The 21498-nt window shown below is 38.1% G+C and overlaps 1 protein-coding gene across 1 annotated transcript in view; it reads left to right on the top strand.

Annotated features, from left to right (window-relative positions):
- The window catches only part of KDM4C (lysine demethylase 4C), a 205499-nt gene that overhangs the window by 104077 nt on the left and 79924 nt on the right, over positions 1-21498 (top strand). The window contains exons 10-13 of the mRNA XM_083352535.1: positions 5831-6021; positions 10608-10846; positions 12035-12348; positions 14245-14356. Of these exons, the coding sequence (XP_083208661.1) occupies positions 5831-6021; positions 10608-10846; positions 12035-12348; positions 14245-14356 (856 nt within the window). The remainder of the gene's footprint in view (positions 1-5830; positions 6022-10607; positions 10847-12034; positions 12349-14244; positions 14357-21498) is intronic.

The raw sequence follows: 21498 nt of genomic DNA, 5'->3' as shown, positions 1-21498 counted from the left end.
AAAGAGCCGAACAGTCACACCTATGCATCCCAAGCAGACTTCATCTACAAGTTCAGCCGATGCCATCTCTATATTGTATCCCAGTCTCAACCTGGATTAAAAGGTTACTTCCTCCAGGGCTTTTTAAAGCTGTGCTTTTCACCATCTACTCATTAACCTTTGTAAACCCGGACAAAGGTAATCCAGAACTATTGGATCCATTGACAGCATTTTATGGAGGGGGAAATAGAATAACCTCCTTCACAGCTGGCTGAACCCCTCCCTCAACAAGTCAATACTGTAGCATGGACTCAGCCACACACCATTATTAATAAACAGATGGTTGGGTTAATAGTCCCAAGGATCCTGCTCACTTTTTCAGAAGTAATTGGGTATATTTCAAGAGGATAATTCCCTTTAGACCCAAACCGATGTCATTTGTACATGCCAGGTCAGCTCCCTTGTTCATGATCAAATCAATGATGAGAGTCACCTTATTATATACTAGCCCAGGGCTATCTAGGATCCAGCAGTTGACATCAAGGCTGGCAAGTGGGACTGACCATTAATTCCCAAATCATCCAGCTCTCAGATTCCCACTATATTTTTCTCTGCCTGTCAAAACCTGAATTATACTCTCCTCTCTGCCACCAGCCCTCAAGGCTGTGGAATCCAACCGGTTAATCTCAGTCTACCCGACAGATTGTAAATGCTAACAGTGAATCTAAAATTTGTGTTATATTTTAAATTATGACTCCCCTTTGTTCCTTACATTGTTTATTATACTTTTATATAAACAGTTTGCTTTCTGAAGACTAGAAACCTCTGGATATTCAGAAAAGACATATTTCATCAATGAATTAATAGTGGTATTCATCCTACCTCAAACTCCAGAAACATTTGGAGCACATATTTTAGCCTTTTTAAATATTTAAGGAATTGTTTTTCATGATTGATACCACTGTACCTTGACGTTAGATGGCATGTGATTGAGAAGGTTGGGAAGAAACTGTGACTCTTCTGTGAACTACCTCTCATGTGCTTCTCCTCCAAAAGTAATAAAGTGAGTGTATGCTTAATATTCCCCCTTCATGGATTACTGCCTTGTCGTGGTGAAGGGGCTTGCATAATTCAATGAAGCTATGAGCTATGCCGTACAGGGCCACCCAAGACGGACAGGTCATAGCAGAGAGTTCTGACAAAACGTGATCCATTGGAGAAGGAAATGGCAACCCTCTCTAGTATCTTTGCCATGAAAACCCCATGGACAGTACCAAAAGGCAAAAAGATATGACGCTGGAAGATGAGCCCCTCAGGTCAGAAGGCGTCCAATATGCTACTGGGGAAGAGCAGAGGGCTAGTACTACTAGCGCCAGAAAGAATGAAGCGACTGGGCCAAAGCCGAAAGGACGCTCAGCTGTGGATGTATCTGGTGGTAAAAGGAAAGTCCGATGCTATAAAGATTTTTTCTCCAAAGGAACCTGGAATGTAAGATCCATGAATCAAGGAAAGCTGGACGTGGTCAAACAAGAGATGACAAGACTGAACATCAACATCTTAGGAATCAGCGAACTAAAATGGACAGGAATGGGTGAATTTAATTCAGATGACCATCAGGTATATTACTGCGGGCAAGAATCCTTCAGAAGAAATGGAGTAGCCTTCATAGTCAATAAAAGAGTAGGAAAAGCAATACTGGGATACAATCCCCAAAATGACAGAATGATCTCAGTTCGAATCCAAGGCAAACCATGCAATATCACAACAGTCCAGGTCTATGCCCCAACCATTGGTACTGAAGAGGATGAAATTGACCTGTTCTATGAAGCCCTATAGCACCTTATAGAACTAACACCAAAAATGATGTCCTTATCATCATGGGGGATTGGAATGCTAAAGTAGGAAGCCAAAAAATAACAAGAATAACAGCCAAGTTTGGCCTTGGAGTACAAAATGAAGCAGGGCACAGGCTGATAAAATTTTGTCAAGAGATACAATGGTCATAGCAAACACTCTTCCAACAACCCAAGAGACGGCTCTACACATGGACATCGCCAGACGGTCAACATAGAAATCAGATTGACTATGTGCTCTACAACCAAAGATGGAAAAGCTCTATACAGTCAGTAAAAACAAGACCAGGAGCTGACTGTGGCTCAGACCATGAGCTTCTCATTGCAAAATTTAGGCTTAAACTAAAGAAAGTAGGGAAAGGCCACTAGGCCACTCAGGTATGAACTAAATCATATCCCTGAGGAATATACAGTAGAGGTGACAAATAGATTAAAGGAATTAGATCTGATAGACAGAGTGCCTGAAGAACTATGGACAGAGGTTCGCAACATTGTACAAGAGGTAGCAACTAAAACCATCCCAAAGAAAAAGAAATGCAAGAAAGCAAAATGGTTGTCTGAGGAAGCTTTGCAAATAGCTGAGGAAAGGAGGGAAGCAAAAGGCAATGGAGAAAAAGAAAGATACACCCAATTGAATGCAGAATTCCAGAGAATAGCTAGAAGAGATAACAATGCCTTCTTAAATGAACAGTGCAAAGAAATAGAAGAAAACAATAGAATAGGGAGGACCAGAGATCTCTTCAAGAAAATTGGAGAGATGAAGGGAATGTTTCATGCAAAAATGGGTATGATAAAGGACCAAAATGGCAGGGACCTAACAGAGGCAGAAGAGATTAAGAAGAGGTGGCAAAATTACACAGAAGAACTATACAAGAATGAGCTTAATGTCCCTGATAACCACGATGAGGTAGGCACTCACCTTGAGCCAGACATCCTAGAATGTGAAGTGAAGTGGGCCTTAGGAAAGCTGAGCAAAAACAAAGCTAGCGGAGGTCACAGTATTCCAGTTGAGCTATTAAAAATCTTAAAAGACGGTGCAGTAAAAGTGCCACACTCAATTTGCCAGCAAATTTGGAAAACTCAACAGTGGCCACAGGATTGGAAAAGATCAGTTTACATTCCAATTCCAAAGAAAGGCAGTGCCAAAGAATGTTCAAACTATCGCACCATTGCACTCATTTCACATGCTAGTAAAGTTATGCTTAAAATCCTACAAGCTAGACTCCAGCAGTATGTGGATCGAGAACTACCAGAAGTACAGGCAGGATTTCAAAGAGGCAGAGAAACTAGAGATCAAATTGCCAACTTATGCTGGATCATGGAGAAAGCTAGGGAGTTCTAGAAAAACATCTACTTCTGCTTCATTGACTCTGGTAAAGCCTTTGATTGTGTGGATCACAACAAACTGTGGCAAGTTCTTAAAGAGATGGGAATACCAGACCATCTTATTTGTCTCTTGAGAAACCTATATGCGGGTCAAGAAGCAATAGTGAGAACTGGACACAGAACCACTGATTGGTTCAAAATTGGGAAAGGAGTCCAGCAAGGGTGTATACTGTTGCTCTGTCTGTTTAACTTACATGCAGAGCACATCATGAGAAAGGCAGGGCTAGATGAATCAAAAGTTGGAATTAAGATTGCCGGGAGGAATATCAACAACCTAAGATATGCAGATGATACCACTCTAATGGCAGAAAGTGAAGAGGAACTAAAGAGCCTCTTGTTGCGGGTGAAGAAGAAGAGTGCAAAAGTTGGGTTGAAACTTAACATTAAGAAAACCAAGATCATGGCATCCGGCCCTCTCAATTCCTGGCAAATAGATGGGGAAGAAATGGAGGTAGTGACAGATTTTATTTTCCTGGGGTCCAAGATCACTGCAGAGGGGACTGCAGCCAAGAAATTAAAAGATGCTTGCCCCTGGGGAGGAAAACCATGGCAAATCTAGACAGCACACTAAAAAGCAGAAACATCACCCTGCCAACAAAAGTGTGTTTAGTCAAGGCCATGGTCTTCCCAGTTGCAATGTATGGCAGTGAACTATGGTGCTGGAGAAGACTCCTGCAAGTCCCTTGGACTGCAAGGCGATCAAACCGGTCAGTCCTAGATATCAACCCTGACTGCTCTTTAGAAGGCCAGATCCTGAAGTTGAAACTCAAATACTTTGGCCACCTAATGAGCTTCTAATGAGAAGGAAGGACTCATTGGAGAAGAACCTAATGCTGGGAAAGGTTAAGGGCAAGAGAAGAAGGGAATGACAGAAAATGAGGTGGCTGGATGGAGTCACTGAAGCAGTAGGCATGAGCCTAAATGGACTCCAGAAGATGGTAGAGGACAGGAAGGCCTGGAGAACGTTGTCCATGGGGTCGCGATGGGTTGGACACGACTTCACAACTAACAACAACATGGTTAATATTCAGAAGAATAGTAGAGATTTGATCATGGAAGAAGAGGGAGGTCACTTGACCAGTTTCTCCTTCCATCTCCTGCTCCCAGGATCACTTACCACATGTTTCTTATGTTCCCTCAACCATCAATTTCATTCATCAAGAATGAAACAATGGGATAAAAATAGCAAAAGTTATTTCCATCCTCTTTCTCTATTTAAAAGGACATATTTGACTCAAACTAAGTATCTTTTTATAATGAAGATAATTAAGTATATGTTTTAATTTCCTTAATAGATTAAGGAAATAGATTAGATTAAGTAAAGAAAAGATGTGTGAAGAAATATCAATATGCCAAAATAAATCCATTTTAATTTGTGGTAGCATGAATATATATGTCAGGAAAGATAAAAAAACAGCGTAAGAATGATTGGAGCTCTGTTGTAGGGTACAATAACAGGATCTTGAAAATCTGTCAGGTTTTTTCCCCTGGTTTGTATAACTATGTACAATAAAGGCAGGGTTATTCTGAGTCTCTTTCTTATGTTCCCCCTTTTGTAAGACTATGTTGTCATTTACATTCTCTTATTATCTCTTAATGCTTCTGCAAACGGTTTTTGTATTCCTTCGTTAACTTTATCTCTGCATTTCTCTACAATTAATTTCATTATGTGATGCAATCAGTGCTTATGTTTGAAAAGAGCTCCAGAAATACATCGGAATATGTGATGAAGAAGCACTGCAAAGCATCTGAAAAAAATGATTCTGAGGCATATAGTAATATTATGATAGGAAATATGCGTAAGAAAAGAAGTGCTTTAATACATTAAGACTGGAATTCCATTTGCTTAAAAAATACTGTTTATTGAACTTGAAGCCATTCTTACAGATAGTTATTCTTCTGTTTATAGGTCAGGTTAGTTTTACCTTGAGGGCACAGAGCTGAAGATACCTAGAAGCCAACCACTGTAGATTTGTATAGGTTAAAAATAGTACTTTGAAGTATATCTGCAAACTTGTTGGTTTACACCAAGCTGCGATCACCAGTTGTAATTTTTGCTGTTGGCTTCTGACAACAGGAAAAGTCGCTCCCATAAGTCACTTCTGCTGCGTTTTCTCCTGAGGGCTCCAATCTCACCCCCCACCTGCTCCTACTCTGTAACATGCACTTGTCCACACACTATAGCGTGGACCTGCAACACTCTCCTAGTGTCATGTTGCTCTTCCCAGCCTGCTGACCCATAACATCCATATTCCCCTGCATTCCTTAAATTAGATTCCTGCCTTTTCCTGTTTCACAACCCCTGTAGTCTGTGGATTATGATGCAGCTGGGACTGCTAGGATTGCCATTGCTAAGCGGTACCCTCATGTGATGTTGCACTTTATGAATGCATCATTTAGCAACATCAATCCCTGTTCTATGATTACTGTTGTAACCTGAGGATTGGTGTTGTAACTGCTTTTAATTGATTTTACCATTTGTTGGAGCTCTTGTCCTAAAAGACTGCTTGTTATTCAGAGAATTCTGTGCGTTACTTCAGTGGTTTTATTTACTGTACTTTATTCTTTGTATATGAGCTTATTTTAACATATCCAATTAATCCCTTCCCTAGTGTACCTGTAGAAAAGACATGGTGACAATATCAATGGACATCTTTGTGAGAAAATTTCAACCAGATAGATACCAGCTGTGGAAACAAGGAAAGGATTTGTATAATATTGATCATACAAAACCCACCCCTGAAACCACCCCTGAGGTGAAGGCCTGGTTGCAGAGAAGAAAGAAAACAAAGAGATGTTCCAGGTGGTAATAATGTTTTCCACTATTTATAGTTAAACTTAAAGTATATGGTTTCATGTCTCAGATGTTGTATTTAGAAGTTTTTATTTTATTTTATTTTAGTTAATTTGTGTCTTATTAAATTTAACACTGACCTTGGGAGTCAAAAGGTCGTATTTCATCATGGACATGTTTACTGAATACATATATTGATTTTGAAAAATTGAACAAGAAAGCATTATTGAAACTTTAATGTTTGGAGGTCTGAGCATTAATATATTTAGACTTTTTCTCTTTATGGAGGTGTTCTGAAAATGTTGCCAAGAAAATTGCATAGACTTGTCCAGCAATGACCAGGAATCAGGGCTAATTCCAAGGCATAAAAAAGAACAAAAGAGGCAATTTTCTAAACAATGCTTTTCATCAAAAACATATATTTTATCTTTTTTGTATACCTATTATTATGTGATCAAATAAATATATTTTAATAAGTAAACATTATTTTTAACACCCAACATCTATTTTGATGTTTTTCCCCAACATAAAAACACATTGTTTTCTACTTGCCCAATATTTTTCCAATTTATGTGTTTATATTCCTCTTTTCTTATCTAACGTCCTTTAAATATTTTAGACAATAGTCCCCATGCCAGTGTGGATGAAAGATCAGACAATTATGGGAACTATAGATCAATACATCTGAACACTTCAAAATGTAGAAAGCTTTAATAGATGTATTTATGTAGTGTTGTCTGTTTTTCTGTTAGATCAGGATTTATAATTTACAGATACTAAAAATACTTCAAAAATTGACATCTGTGTTTATTCTAAAGTGTGGTAGATGCTTTCAGATTTCTCTTTGAAGCCACACCAAAGTTTGAGAGGAGACAGGGAAATGCACAATGTTAAAGTTTGCTGAAATTTCTCTTCTGCGCACTAAGTCATATATAGTAGTAATTACAAGAATGTCTAGTAAAATAAAGACTTGAAAATAAAAATGACACACAAAATAAAAATGCAATATAACAGCTAGCAGCTCCTGACGGTCACAATTCATTCATAGTTCAATTTCATAAAAGATTAGACAAAAACAGAACAAAAACAAATTCTGCCTCTTTTTAAAAAACCCAGTCGTGAAATGTAAATTAGGCAATGAAGCAAGCTCTTTAGGAAAAGAATTACAGAATCAAAAACCAGGTGCTTTTCCTGGGTTAGTTCTAACCAAACGTATAGAGCATGGGTGTCAAACTCGATCGTGTCACATGACGTATTGCGACTTTTTTGCCTTCGCGGAGCCAGGGTGGGCATGGCCTGCATCTGGCCCGCAGGCCGCCAGTTTGACACTCCTGATAGAGAGCCTTTGCAAATGATCTAATCAACAGGTAATCTCTTCTAAGAGGAGCTGACAACTAAAATCTGATTTAGTAATATCCTTCATTTTAATAGATATTTGTTACATTCTATTATAAAATATATTTGTGTCAGATTGGTAAAATAATTGCATTTGAAATGTTTAATGAATTTAATCAATGTTATGACTATAATATACTGTGGTAAAATAGATGTAGCTAATTAGACGTTATTGCACTTTGGATGTAAATGGCCGCTGTGGATGTGGAAAATATGATATATTCCATGCTCTACATTATGTTAGGCAGCACTATCATGAGAAATATGAGCTGTGCCTGCATTATGTCTCAGAATCAGTGGTGGGATTCGGCCGGTTCTCACCACTTCTGCAGATCCGGTAGCTACTTTTTTGTTGTCCAGGCCCAGAATGGACTTTCGGAAGCAGCATCCACACAAAAAACTGCTTGTTCACATATTTGAATTCCACCACTGCTCACAATGATATTTTGACTGGAACAAGAGAACTCTCAACAAAATTTATTTGAGAAACCACAGTTCTTCTTTAGACTTATAAAAATTTGCAGGAATAATTTGAGGATTGTTATTTGATTAATAAAACTTTTAATGATCATACATGTTTTTCAATACTACTAAATTGATTACGATTATCTCCTTCACCCCAGATTTTCAGTATAAATATTGAATGAGTTTTGCTTTAACTCATCTCCAAATCTGATAAAGAAATTGAATTATTTCTTATATCAAACCTGGGAATGTTATTTAAAAGTTTTCTATTCTCATTCCAATATAGCAAATGATTGAATCATTGCCTAATCATTGCTTGACTTCTGTGATAGATATGCCCTTGCTTGATCTCTTCTTGATCTCTTTATTATTTTTTTTATAATCTTCTCTCCAAAAATGATAATTCTTGCAGGATATTACACTTTAAACAAACATCTCATATCTAATTATTAATACATATGCATACTAGCATTTACAACTTGATAAGCTTTAACTGTAGATCATATAATTATTCAGTGTTACTTTTATATTGCTACAGAATTTGGCATATTTATTATACAACTACCATTTGTACTTGTCAGAGAAATTATTTCCTTGTCAGTACAACCTATATTTATCTGGATAGTAAAGTTAAAATTAAAAATGGATACATTGTAGTAATTATGTTGAAAGTTTTATCAGATGTATGTACATGGATTGCAGTTATCCACTATGCTAAACTGGTGGTTGCATTTTTGTGCTGCTTAATTAATAGTCCTCACACAAGTGAAAACACACATGAGATGTTTATCTCCAAAATGAAGATAAAATGTTCAGTTTCATCTTTGCTCTAATATGTTACAGAAAAATATTTTAATTTTACTCTTGGGAATAATACATTTTCAGACAGAATCCCATGTATATAGAAACACCAGGTTAAAGAAAAAGTTAAGTGATAATATTTGTGTTGCAATCATTTATGTTAATACTGCTTAATTTAAGGTACTTATGTAAAGATGGAAATCATTATTGTGACATGATTTGTGCAATAGATTTTTAAAGGGCAAATCACGATCATGTTATATAGCATTGCTAGAGAATTAATAGGCACCATCAGCTTCAACAGTGCCTTCATGCCTCAATGAAAAATATAAATTATACTACAGCTTAAGGGAAATTATGTAGATTTTTAAAAATGTATTTATTAGACTCATCAGATTGAGAAGAAATAACCTTAGTATCTGGTTTATTTAAAAGAACAATGGCAAGATATAATACTGGTTTGAAATTCTTGCTTTGAGCTGGTAGTTTTTCTAGTTTCAGATATATTGGAATTGTTCTAGAAGACACTCTTCTAATGGTTCAGCACTCAGATACATTTTCTAGAGCTATTTATCATGCTCAAGTGAAAAACTTTGGGTAAAATTAAGATGGCTTTCAGACAGAGACTTATCTATTTCCATTTTTTCTAAAAATAGGAAACTTTCTTTTTGTTAAGTAATAGTCCATTTCAGCAGCATGTGTCAAAAGATGGGAATTCATCCTCAGATAGAAGCAGTTTGCTAATAAAAGAGCAATAATATGTGTGCATTAGAATTTGAAAGAGCACCAGTCAGGTTCTCCATCTTTTGTTGATTGTGAATAATCTTAATAGCTAAATATAATTTCTAAAATCTTATACACTGTAGTCTAGTAGTTTCTACTATAGAAATAAATTCTCAGTATGTACAGGTAGTCCTTGAGTTACAATCATTTGTTTAGTAGCCGTTTGAAGTTACAATGGCACAGAAAAAAGTGGCCATTATGACCATTTTTATACTTACAACCACTGCAGCAGCCCTGTAGCCATGTGATCAGAATTCAGACACTTGGCAGCTGGCTTGTATTTATGATGGTTGCAGAGTCCCGGGATCATGTGATCACTTTTTGTGAACTTCTGACAAGCAGAGTCAATAGGGAAGCCAGATTCACTGAGCAACAATATCAATATCTTAACAATTGCTGTGATTCACTTAACAAGTGTGGCAAGACAGGTCGTAAAATTGAGCAAAACTCACTTATCAACTGTCTTGCTTAGCAATGGAAATTTTGGGATCAATTGTGATTGTACATCGAGGACTACATGTAGTTCAATTCAGTTAGAGATAGAGCTGTTGCTGAAGCTGTACTTGTGACTGACAAAAAAAAAACCTGTATAGTTTTTGTAAATGCTACAGAAGAGTCAATTGTCAAAGTGTCTTCCACATTTTGTGACTGAACATCAGTGCTTTTTTTGTAAAAAAAGAAAAAAGAAAAAAAAGGTGCCGGAACTCACACACGTCATACAACCCGCCTTGCCTACCCTACAAGGTTACATCCAAAAAAGGTGCCGGAACTTCATTCTGGGCGTTTTATGACAAAAAAAGCCCTGCTGAGCATCATTGCTAAAGATTGATAGAATGCGATTATAAGCACTGTCACATTCTAAATAACGGTGAACCAAGTAACCAACTATAGAACTTGCTTTAGCAGGGTTATTTGAGGTCATTTTAGTTTAATGCTAGTTTTAAAGTGTAGTAATGACAGATTAAAAGGTTAAATTCAGTCTATTGTTAATGTCTTCGTTAATAAATTGTAAACACTATCTCTACACAAAAAGATGAAAAAATGTCATTTTTTCATTTCTTAAAGCAAGCAGAAAGAACATTTCTATTGGTAGCTATTTTATCTTACTCAAGCCAGATGTTCCATTTTGACAGCAGTATCTTTTATAACAGCTTCCAGCATACCCAATCACGATCAAAAAAGCTTAAAACTCATGAAGACAAGAAGCCATCAACCATAATGGTTGGTACAGAAATCACAGCCACTGAAGCAGCTACAGATTGCTTCAAGGTCAAAGACAAACCATCACAAAAAGTAAAGCCAGTAGACACAGGAGTGCCTTCTGGGGAAGAACAAGTCACAAGCAGCATGCACATAGATAAACATTTATTGGATAACAAAAAGATACTGGGTGAGATAAATGGTATTTATTTTTCATATATTTTGCAGATTGTTGATATTGTGATTCTAATTTATACCCTATTCTGTTCCATTATGCTTCTTTATTCCTGCAGTGATATTACACAATCATGATCATTTATGTTATGCTTAGTACCCTTGTAATATTTGTCAATAATAAATAATGGAATGTTGTCCCAATAAAGCAGTAATAATTCAGAAGACAACTATTGCTAAGTGCTCTTAAAGTTTCAGCTTTATCTCATGATTTCCTAACAGCTGAGGAGTGGATAACAACAGGGAAAATAATAACTACTGATATATAAAGTATATTTAGGAAGGGATTAAATTGCAAAAAGGCCCTTCAAATAAAGTACCTATGTACCTTATAATGTATAGTTTTTCACAGTGTTCCATGTAAGCATATTGTTACATGGCACAAAACTACTGGAATTACAGCCTGGTTTTTCCTATTAAATAGAAGGCCCCTTCCTCACTTATATTACTATTAAAGAAGCGATGTCTAAGTCTGCTTGTTCTGTAACTGTTTACCAAGGATTAGAATTGAATTGTGCTAAGCTAATAAAATAGTTTAAAAACATAGAGTTGGATTTAGAACTTCCTTCCTTAAAGTTGAAAAGACTAATTTTGTTCATGGAAGACTGAGAATCTAATTTGGCATTTTTATATTATAATGGAAGATGTAATCTTCACTGAGTCTCTACTTTCAAGAATACTAATGTCTGCAAACAATTTGATAAAATGGGTAGAGAGAGACTGTTCATAATAGTGGGCAACATATATTGTGGACTGTAAAAAGAAGTGATACTAGAAAACATGTTTTTATTATAGTATTCATTATGAAAATGTGTTTTCATTACAGTACACTATTCAGCACAGGATGTATTTTTTGCCTGTAGAATGACCCTAGATCCAATAAATACATACAAAAAATATTTAGATTAACAAATCCATTTCTCCAAAATTTAACAAAGAAGAAACGACTTTATTCAATTTTAATCTGAAGGTTAATCTGAAGGTTTAAAAGTATCAGTTATTTCTCAACTGTTAAAAATATTTGATGTTGAAATCAATTATCTATCACTAAACTTAAAATGTCTGCAGATAGGTTTTCTGTATAATAATGAAATGAATAAGAACTGTTAGCGTCTATTTTGTCTTTATGGTGAATTTTATTTAGGTAATTCCCCTTCAAGTTCACAACTTGATCAAGTTCCTCAAACGCATAATGTACAATCTGAAAAGGAAGAGAAAGAAGTCTCTGACGTTGCACATATTTGTTCTGAAGAATCTAAAGTGGCTTTGCTTTCATGTCCTGGCGGCAATCAAGATGTTTTAAAAGCTTCAAATATTTCAAGGCAAGCTCCAGAGGATGCTGCTTCTGAAATTGTGAGCTTTGAGAAAGAAGAAATTAGTAGTGTATCCACAGAAGAGGACGAGATTAGTGATGCTGAAAGCAATAAAAGTGATCTGGAACCAGGGGAAATATCAACGGTAAGCACCAGGAAAGATGATAGAATATGAGAGAAAACCTAGTATTTAGCTAGAAACAATAATAAAATCCCCTAATTGGTTTCTTATATTTTTCTGTTACAATAAGGCAGATATCCTTTCATAAATTGTTTTAAGATACATTAATAATGCTTGCAACAACTGCATGTAGATCAGCATTATGTTGCAATTATGAGCTGTGTGTAAGAATGAGATAATGTAATAACCTGTGGCTATAGTTTTGTATATTTGTATATGATTATGGTGAGGATTTGAACTAGTGCCTTTATAATTGTTTATTGCATATTACTTTCTATTAAGTGTTTAGTTTTTCCCCCATTTAAATGAGACTTCAAAAAGCAATAACTTGGGACTAGATTTGCTTTTGGCACTTGTACAGTTTTGGATTGACAGGGTTCCTGAGAAAGTGGAAGGTATATTTTAAACGCAAGAATAAGGCACCTTCTTCCAACATTTTTGTTCTATAAAGGGATGAGATGTAACAATCTCAAAGCCAGTCCTTCCATCTTAATATAATGTGCTAATAAACATCTCCTCAATAATGAGATTTTGCATATCAGCTTATATTTAATTCATTTGCTTGGGTACTTTTTGTTATTCCTAAATGGTTTCCGAATATTTTCTAATATGTTTGTATGCTATGTCTGTCTACCAAGGACTCTATCCAGATGTGATTCAAATATCTGCACAAATACTTTGCTTTGTTTAGTGACTCCACTATATTCTTTAATCATAAGACCAGCTGTGTAATGCATTAAGCTAACCACTCTTCAGGGTAGCAGACAGACCTGGCTATCCCAACAGCTCAGAAGTATACAATGGCTGTAAGTTGCTAATAGATTACATTCTGGTCTCTATCAAGCACTTTCTGGGAAAAAAAACATCACGAGTGATCACATGACTGCATTTTGGATGCTAGGCAACAGGACCGCATTTACAGCCATTTGCAGTGTCCCACAACCACACAACCACAATTTATGATTTTTTCAGAAACCAGCATTTACTTTTGATTTCCGCCAAAAAATGTCTTATAGCGAACAATGAGTTTGCTTAACAACCATGGTGTTCGCTTAACAATCATGGCATTTGCTTTATGAGTACTATATTTACATAACTATATCACAAAAAGGATCATTCCATCAGATGCAGTCATGTGATGACCTGCTTTACAACTGTCATGACTTATGACCATAATTATGGGCTCAATTATGGTTGTAAGTCAAGGACTACCTGTATTGCTACCATCAAGATTAAAATTAGAGAATAATTACTTTTTCTCTGAAAAAGTAGTGTATTTTCAGATGTTGCTGAAATTCTAACAGTAGGTGCTAACAGTGTAGAATAGCCTCAACTAGAAGAATATGAGTTATCATCCCAGTACTCCAACTTAATTAGGAATGGGTTATAGCAGATCATAACATCTTAGAGAAATGTTAAATATCCACTGTCCCAAATAATGCTTCACAATGTGAGGTGCCAAGACCTTCCCAGCTGATACAATAGTAGAAATTGTATATGTTTTAAAAGCTCTCATTTACCAGAATGATGTATTCTAAACTTATCTCCAAGTGTTCCCAATCCTTTTTCCATTTTGTGATGGCAAAAGTCATTTCTATTTTTTTCTCTTGAAGACTACTAAACTAAATTAAATTGGCATTGCAATTGGAAGATATGTGCTATCTGCTAACCATGATACCAATACCATGAATTTTCTGTTTCGTCTTACTGTATATATGATCAAAATTGGGGCAACCTTTTGTGACTGGGCATGAGCCTTCCCCAAAAACACCGATCATGAAAGCAAGATATTGTACAATACATTGCATAATTTCTCTTCTCTTCTCTCATCTTAAATACAGTATATGTTGTCTTTCGTAGATATTTGAAGGAGAAAAAAACAAAACATCAAAAAGTTGGCGTCATCCACTAAATAAACCACCTGCCAGATCTCCTATGACGCTGGTTAAACAGCAGGCAGTAAGTGATGAAGGTGAGCATATTTTAAAAGCACCATGTAATAATGTATTTTCCAGCCAATAAATTAATATGCATGCATTTTAAATGTTGCTTAGTGATAAAGATGAAAAGGTATTTGATCTCATGCCAAAAATTCAATAATTGTAGAATGAACTGCATTAAATGTTTTTGGCATGTTTCCTGAATACATAATGTCCTTTCTATCCTTCTATTCTCTTTGTCTTTTGAATGCATTGGAAAAAGAACTGGTAAGATACTCAGAACTGTTGCTTAAATACTGTAATTACTTCATCCCAGAATATAAAAAGCTTTAGAACATCATAAAAACATTATTTTAATGAAGCATTAAAAAAGATATCAAACCCACTTAGGGAGAGAAATTGTACCTTGAATGGACATTTGGATCTGACACAGTTTTGGGTCAAGAAATGTTTGATTTATTTCTCCTTTATTATGTTCTGAATTTTGTATCTAATTTCAAGTATGAAACAAGAGTGAAAAGGTGCATCCTTTTATATTGCTATTAAACTAAGGTCAGTGGTGGGATTCATATATGTGAACAAACAGTTCTCTGTGTGGATGCTGCTTCCGGAAGTCCATTCTGGACCTGGGCAACAAAAAATTAGCTACCGGTTCTGCCAAAGTGGTGTAAAGTGGCTGAATCCCACCACTGATTAAGGTAAAGTTTCCCTGTCAATCATATCTGATTCTAGGGCACAGTGGTTATCTCCATTTCTTGGCAAAGGGAGCTAGCATTGTCTGATAATCCTTCCATAGTCATGTGGCCAGCATAGCTATACGGAATGCTGTTATCTTCCCACCTATTAATCTATTTGCATTTGCATGCTTTCGAACTGTTACTGTATTTCCTTTTTTTGTTTCCAAAAGAGGCACCAGGTCATATTTTGGGGGGTGGGTGTCCAACAGTCTCACTTCATGGTGGCACTGATAGCCCCGCCTAGCTGGCCCACTTCTTCGGCCAAAGGAAATTCCTCTGCCAATGAGAATGGAGCTGCAGGTTGATGCACATGGCACCCCCCCCGGCCTGCATTTTGCCATCAAAGGCCTTCTGGAAAGGCCTCTACAGCCAAGAACTGAGCTACAGATTCAATCCTTAGCTTGGTTCTCGGCTGCAGAGGCCTTTCCAGAAAGCCTCTGACGGTGAAATGCAGGCCAGTGGGCACCGCAGAACAAGTGGGCCAGCGAGGTGAGGCAGGTGTTGATTCATGGGAGGCCTGGCTGCTATGGTAAATGGGGGTGGAGCGCATGGGGCAGCTTCACCCCCCTCCCCCGCCCTAGCTTGATTTTTATGTGTGTGCTTCACCCAAAACTAGGGCTTAGTTTTGGGGTAGGGCTTATATTAGGTCCACCCAGAAAATCAAGCTAGGGCTAGTTTTGGGGTTAGGTCTTACTTTTGGGGAAACACGGTAGGTGCAGAACTCAGATTTCGAACCCAGGCTGTTTCAGATGACAAGCTCAGTGTCTTTAACTGCTGAATTATTGTGCCCCAACACTATTACACTACACAACTAATTATGGTTTTATAAGTTTATCATTTTTTCTAAAAACTCCATATCTACTTTTTATCTCTGAAGTGTTAAAGATTAATCATAGAGTCCTTTAAAAAAAAGGAAAATGCATTTTATAGGCTTATTTGTTGTTTTCTCTTAAAATTCATGGTCAGTATTGGGCTGCGGCATGCCAACAACCGGTCTGCACAAACAAGCAAAATCTCGTCCATGGGATGCAGGCAGCACACAAAGCCATGCACTCTCCAGTCCATGGAAAAACCTTTCTCCATGGAACCGATCCCTGGTGCCCAAAAGGTTGGGGTCCTTTGCAGTAGACAACTACAAGGGAAAAAAGTATTGAGTTTGATGCAGTATAGTTTAATTTTTTTTCTAATTTGGTTTGCTACATGTGTAAGAGGGATAGCTGATTAGTCTAAGAGATTGTTAATTTCTTTGAGAGTCAGAATAACATTGAGAGAGGTAGTAATTTGAAACAGGTAGTAATCAGGTTGTCATAAAAAAGTCTTAAGTAGTAAACAGCAACAGACCAAGATTTATCAGACAAGAAAGCGGCCAGTGGTTGTTGGTCATGACAGCTATATGTAGCCTTCATAATCAAAATCAGCATGCCTCTAAATAACAAGAAAAAAAACAATAACCATTCTGAAGTGTCTGTCAGGTACTGTTATTTAGTTATTTAGTGTTAGCTGAAAACTGCAATATGGTTGCCCAAATTACTAAATCAATGCTAATCTTTCTTTGCTTTCTCAATATAAAGGAAATGCTGCAATTGCCTATAGTCTTTGATTAAACTAATGCAGATACTTACATCATATTTTTTTTTTGCTGCTTGGAGAAATGAAGGATGTTTAGTAATAAACCTTGGGCATCTGTCTCCTGCCTTAGTATTTTACAACCATAGAATTATTCTCTTTGATATTTCTAGACTGATAAGGAATAGATCAGCTACAGAATATGACTTTGTTTTTGTTTTAATCTCCTTGGTGAATAATTGAATGGATCTATAGATGTGTATCAGAACTGGTATTGGGGTGGAGTGATGTCACCAATTCACTGAATACAGTACTTCAATTAGTTGTGAAGCATCTGTCTTCAAATTATAGAAAGTTCTGAGCCATCAGCCATCAGCCATCAGCCTCAAAACACTCCTTTTCCACCTGGCTGACCTGGACTGACAGGGATTTTAATTATGTTTTTAATTTTTAACTCTAACTTTTAATTTATTTTAATTTTAATTTTACTTTATTGTACAGAGGCCTTTAATTTTAATTTTTATCTTAACTTCTGTATTTATTATATGTTACTGTTGTTAGCCGCCCTGAGTCCTTTGGGAGATAGGGCGGCATATAAGTCCCAATAATAAGTAAGTAAGTAAGTAAGTAAGTAAGTAAGTAAATAAATAAATAAATAAATAAATAAATAAATAAATAAATATGCTTGTCCTAAGGCAGGGATATCAAACTCAATTTCATTGAGGGCTGCATCAGCATTGCGGTTGCCCTCGGGGGGGCGGGTGTGTGTGGCCAGGGTGGGCGTGGCCTACTGGGTGGGCATGGCTGGACTGCGTGTGGCCTACTGGGTGGGCATGGCCAGCTGTACATCATTCAGGTCAGGGGTGCCTGTGGGGGCCTGGGCAGGAGTGGGACAGATCTGAGGGTCTCTGGCAGAAGGAGATGGGACCGGGGCAAGTGCCAAGGCATGGTCCACTGGAGGAGCCTCACTGTTCATCTTAGGCCATGCAGGGGGCAGGGCTGGATGTTGGCACGGAGGTCAAATGCCCATCCCATCCCTCAAGCACCCGCGGCACCAAGCCCAGCTCCACTTCCCCAAAGGGGCGCCCAGCTGCACTTACCTCCTCATCAAGGCTGCTGCTGTGCTTGCTCTCCTTAGCCAGGTTGCTCATGATGGGTACAAGGGCAAAGTCAAGAGGGAGGCCCACTCCCTCTCCATGTGAGGAGACCTGGCTTTGTATCCAAAGCTTCCTTAGCAATAGGATGGGAGACCCCCCAGGATAGGCCAGGAGGAGGGGGCAAGGGTATGGTGAAAGGGCAGCAGGGAAGGACTAAGGCAGGACTTCAGACCCTCCCTCTCCTTCCTTCCTTCCTTCCTTCCTTCCTTCCTTCCTTCCTTCCTTCCTTCCTTCCTTCCTTCCTTCCTTCCTTCCTTCCTTCGAGTGGTGGGAAAATATTTGAGATGAGGGAGAACAACAGGCAAGAAACACAACTGGGGAAATGTCATCCTTCGTGAGGAATGAAGAAATGCACTATTGCCTGGAAGTGGCCAGCACATGGCCCTCGCCTACTTCACATATCCGACTTGGTGGGCTCTGATGGAAGGGATGCCATGAGCAGCATGAGAGTCAATGTTACCTGTGCAAGGCTGCCCGGCCCTCAGCCTGCCTGGTTTTGGAAGGCAGTGGGGCACTCTCCTCACAGTCCTGAGAGGCTGAGCTGGGTGGCATGAATCTGAAGCGAAGCGCAGTGCTGCCCAGCCCCTAGCCTGCCCGAAGTAGGCAGGGCCATGTGCTGGCCACCTCCAGGCAATGGTGCATTTCTTCATTCCTCACAAAGGGTGATACCTCCCCAGCGCGCGCCCAGTGGGCAGGGCCGATGCAGCAGGTGCTGGTCCTTCACTGTTTCCAGACGGCCTTGTGGAGCTAAGACTGAATGCGTTTCAGCATAGATGGCCACCACAAAATTGTACATTGGTTCCCGGCCGGCCTTGGCGGGGGTCAAGGCAGCGGGGGCTGTTCCCACACTGTTTCCAGGATGGCTTCACGGGCCACATGAAACCACTTCGTGGGCCACATTCGGCCCCCGGGCCTTGTGTTTGACACGTCTGTCCTAAGGAGACAAGATTATGAGTGGGTTTATTTTTTTATTTTTTTACTTTAATCCCATTTATATGCCGCCCTTCTCCGAAGACTCAGGGCGGCTTACAATTTAAGCACAAACCAATGTGCTTAGCAATAGTTTAGAATGTTCTCCTAATTTACACAAAAAATTCTGTATTAATGTTATAAGCCATCTGGTAAAATTATTCAATTTAAATGAAATTGCTCCATTTTAAATTAGAGATTATTTTTGTGTCTAACGATGATAGTAAACTTTGGCTGAACTTAAGTAAAATGTTTGAAAACAAGGACATTTTGAGCTGTCCTTGTCAGACTTCTCTCAGGTCCAAAGAACTAAAGAAGCAGAGATTTGAAGTACATTTCCCCTCACCTGTATCATTCTTCCATTTTAAAGAAACAAGCTCTACCACATATATAGAAATAAATTGGTAGTGTAGTCTGGGTAAGTTCTCAAAAATTACTAGTCTGCAGAATAAATAAAAACTGTGCTGAGATGTAGTTTTATATTTCTTGTGCTTTTCATGAAATAGCAGAGACAGAGTTTTATCCATATTCTGCTAGTTGTGTCAAGAATGAAATTTCCGATTGGCTGTTGCTACCAAGAAAGTGCTTAAATACAAGATTATATTAATAAAATTAATGGGTATGTTGCAGAATAGAGAAGGTAAATCCCATCTTCCATCTTGTTATGCAACCACCGTACATGCAATACTTGTAGGTTATAATCTGGGATAGAGTTGAAAGAAAAAACAAAAGTTATCGCATAGACACTGTCATAGGAGTAGGAGAAGTTGAAATGTGTTAAGAAGCTGGCAGGAGCAGGAGACAGGTGGAAGCTGAAAGAGGAGAGAATGTCTTGCAGGCAAAAATGGATGCCAGTTCTAAGATGAGTCGTGAGGGCGCAGTGGTTAGAATCCAGTAGTGCAGACAAACTCTGCCCACAGACAGGATTTCAATCCTGACAGGCTCAAGCATGACTTCCATCCTTCCAAGGTCAGTAAAATGAGGACTCAGATTGTTGGGGGCAAATATGCTGACATTGTAAACCACCCAGAGAGTGCTTGTAAAAGCACTATGGAGCAGTATATGAATCTAAGTCAGGTGTGTCAAACTCAATTTCACTGAGGGCCGCATCAGCATTGCGATTGCCCTCAGGGGGCCGGGTGGGTGTGGCCTGGGTGGGTGTGGCCTACTGGGTAGGTGTGGCTAGAGTGTGTATGGCCTACTGGGTGGGTGTGGCCAGCTCTACATCGTTCGCATCAAGGGTGCCTATGGGGGCCTGGGCAGGAGTGGGACAGATCTGAGGGTCTCTGGCAGGAGGAGGGTCTCTAGGCCAGGGCCAAGGCAGTGGAGGCCGTTCCCTCACTGTTTCCAGGATGGCTTCATGGGCCGCATGAAACCACTTCGCGGGCCGGATCTGGCCCCCGGGCCTTGTGTTTGACATGTCTGATCTAAGTGCTATTGCTATGATTCAAGACCAGAAATTAAAATGGGCAGGAGGCTCACTGGGTACAGAGGATGACTCATTGTGGCATGTGTCTGCCCTATGCAGAGAGAGAAGAGGATCCTAAGACATAATAAATTAGCTCAAAATTTTGATAGTGGTAAGAGTTTGTCAGTTAACTTTTAATGGAAGTTCTTAATTAACTCATGGGGGTAATTGGCTACATTTTACCTTAGGTATGGTGTTATTTTAGCAAAAGTAATATTGCAGCTGGCAAAGAGACAATCAAATTGTCTTTCAGAAAAAAATTGTCTTTCAGAAAAACCAGTATCTTTGTTTTGCTAAAAATGAAGAAAATTGGAATGATTCACAAAAAAGATCTGATATTGGCATATTTTGTCTATTCAATCCTGATAATTTTTGACATGTAATATTAGTATTGAACTGAAATAAGGCAAGTATTAAGCCAAACTGAAGTAATTTGAATTATGCCAATTGATTAACTTTAGAAGTGCTTCAGCATCTTTTTTTTAAACAAATGATTTAATTCAGCTTTTGTGCACTGTATTGTCTAATTCAGCTATATTAACATTCATTTACTACTAATTATTAACTTTCAACAGACTAGACCTGTTGATTTCATTGGAAATTGTTTTCCAAGTAAAGACTCAGAAATATCAGTGTTATTTAAGGATTAAATCTGGGCAAAAAAAGATAATCTTGTCCTAATCATTATGTAGGCATCCATTCACTCAGGAAAATTATTCCTGAAGCAAACAGGCAAGGTGTAATTTTCATTTCACTGCTCTAGGAAGGAGAGTGTCCTAATTCAAGAGGGTTTCTAGCAAGTAGAATTGTCAGGAGTGTTTGGAGGTCCTTAAGAATTCAAATACCTTTTCAATGAACGTCTCTGATTACAGTGTATTTTTTCCCCCAATGTCCTCTTTTCCCTTCCCCTTTTCCCTGTTATAATTGTGTACAAAATTGATAAGCATAAAGCTAAAATGCAATTCTGCTTAACTGACCTATTGCCTCCTAAAACATTCAGACTGCTCCATATTGAGCTACAGAATTGTTACCCAGTTTAACCCAAATTCCTATACTTCAGCTCAATTTAATGATTCTGTATGAAATTAAGAACAGTGTCAGTGGTGGCATACAGCAGGTTTTGTTTTAAAAAGTGTGATTATCTCTGATACACTTCATGTGGCATTATTATTCAAACAAGGTAGGTAATTTTCTAGATAACCTAACTGTGATCATTTTGGGTAATAGAAATTCCAGTATTCACCCTATCCCATAGCTTCTTAAATGGGCCTTGTTTC

Source organism: Vipera ursinii (assembly GCF_947247035.1).
Source record: "Vipera ursinii genome assembly, chromosome: 2".
Taxonomy (NCBI): domain Eukaryota; kingdom Metazoa; phylum Chordata; class Lepidosauria; order Squamata; family Viperidae; genus Vipera; species Vipera ursinii.
This window is presented reverse-complemented; position numbering and strand designations above follow the sequence as displayed.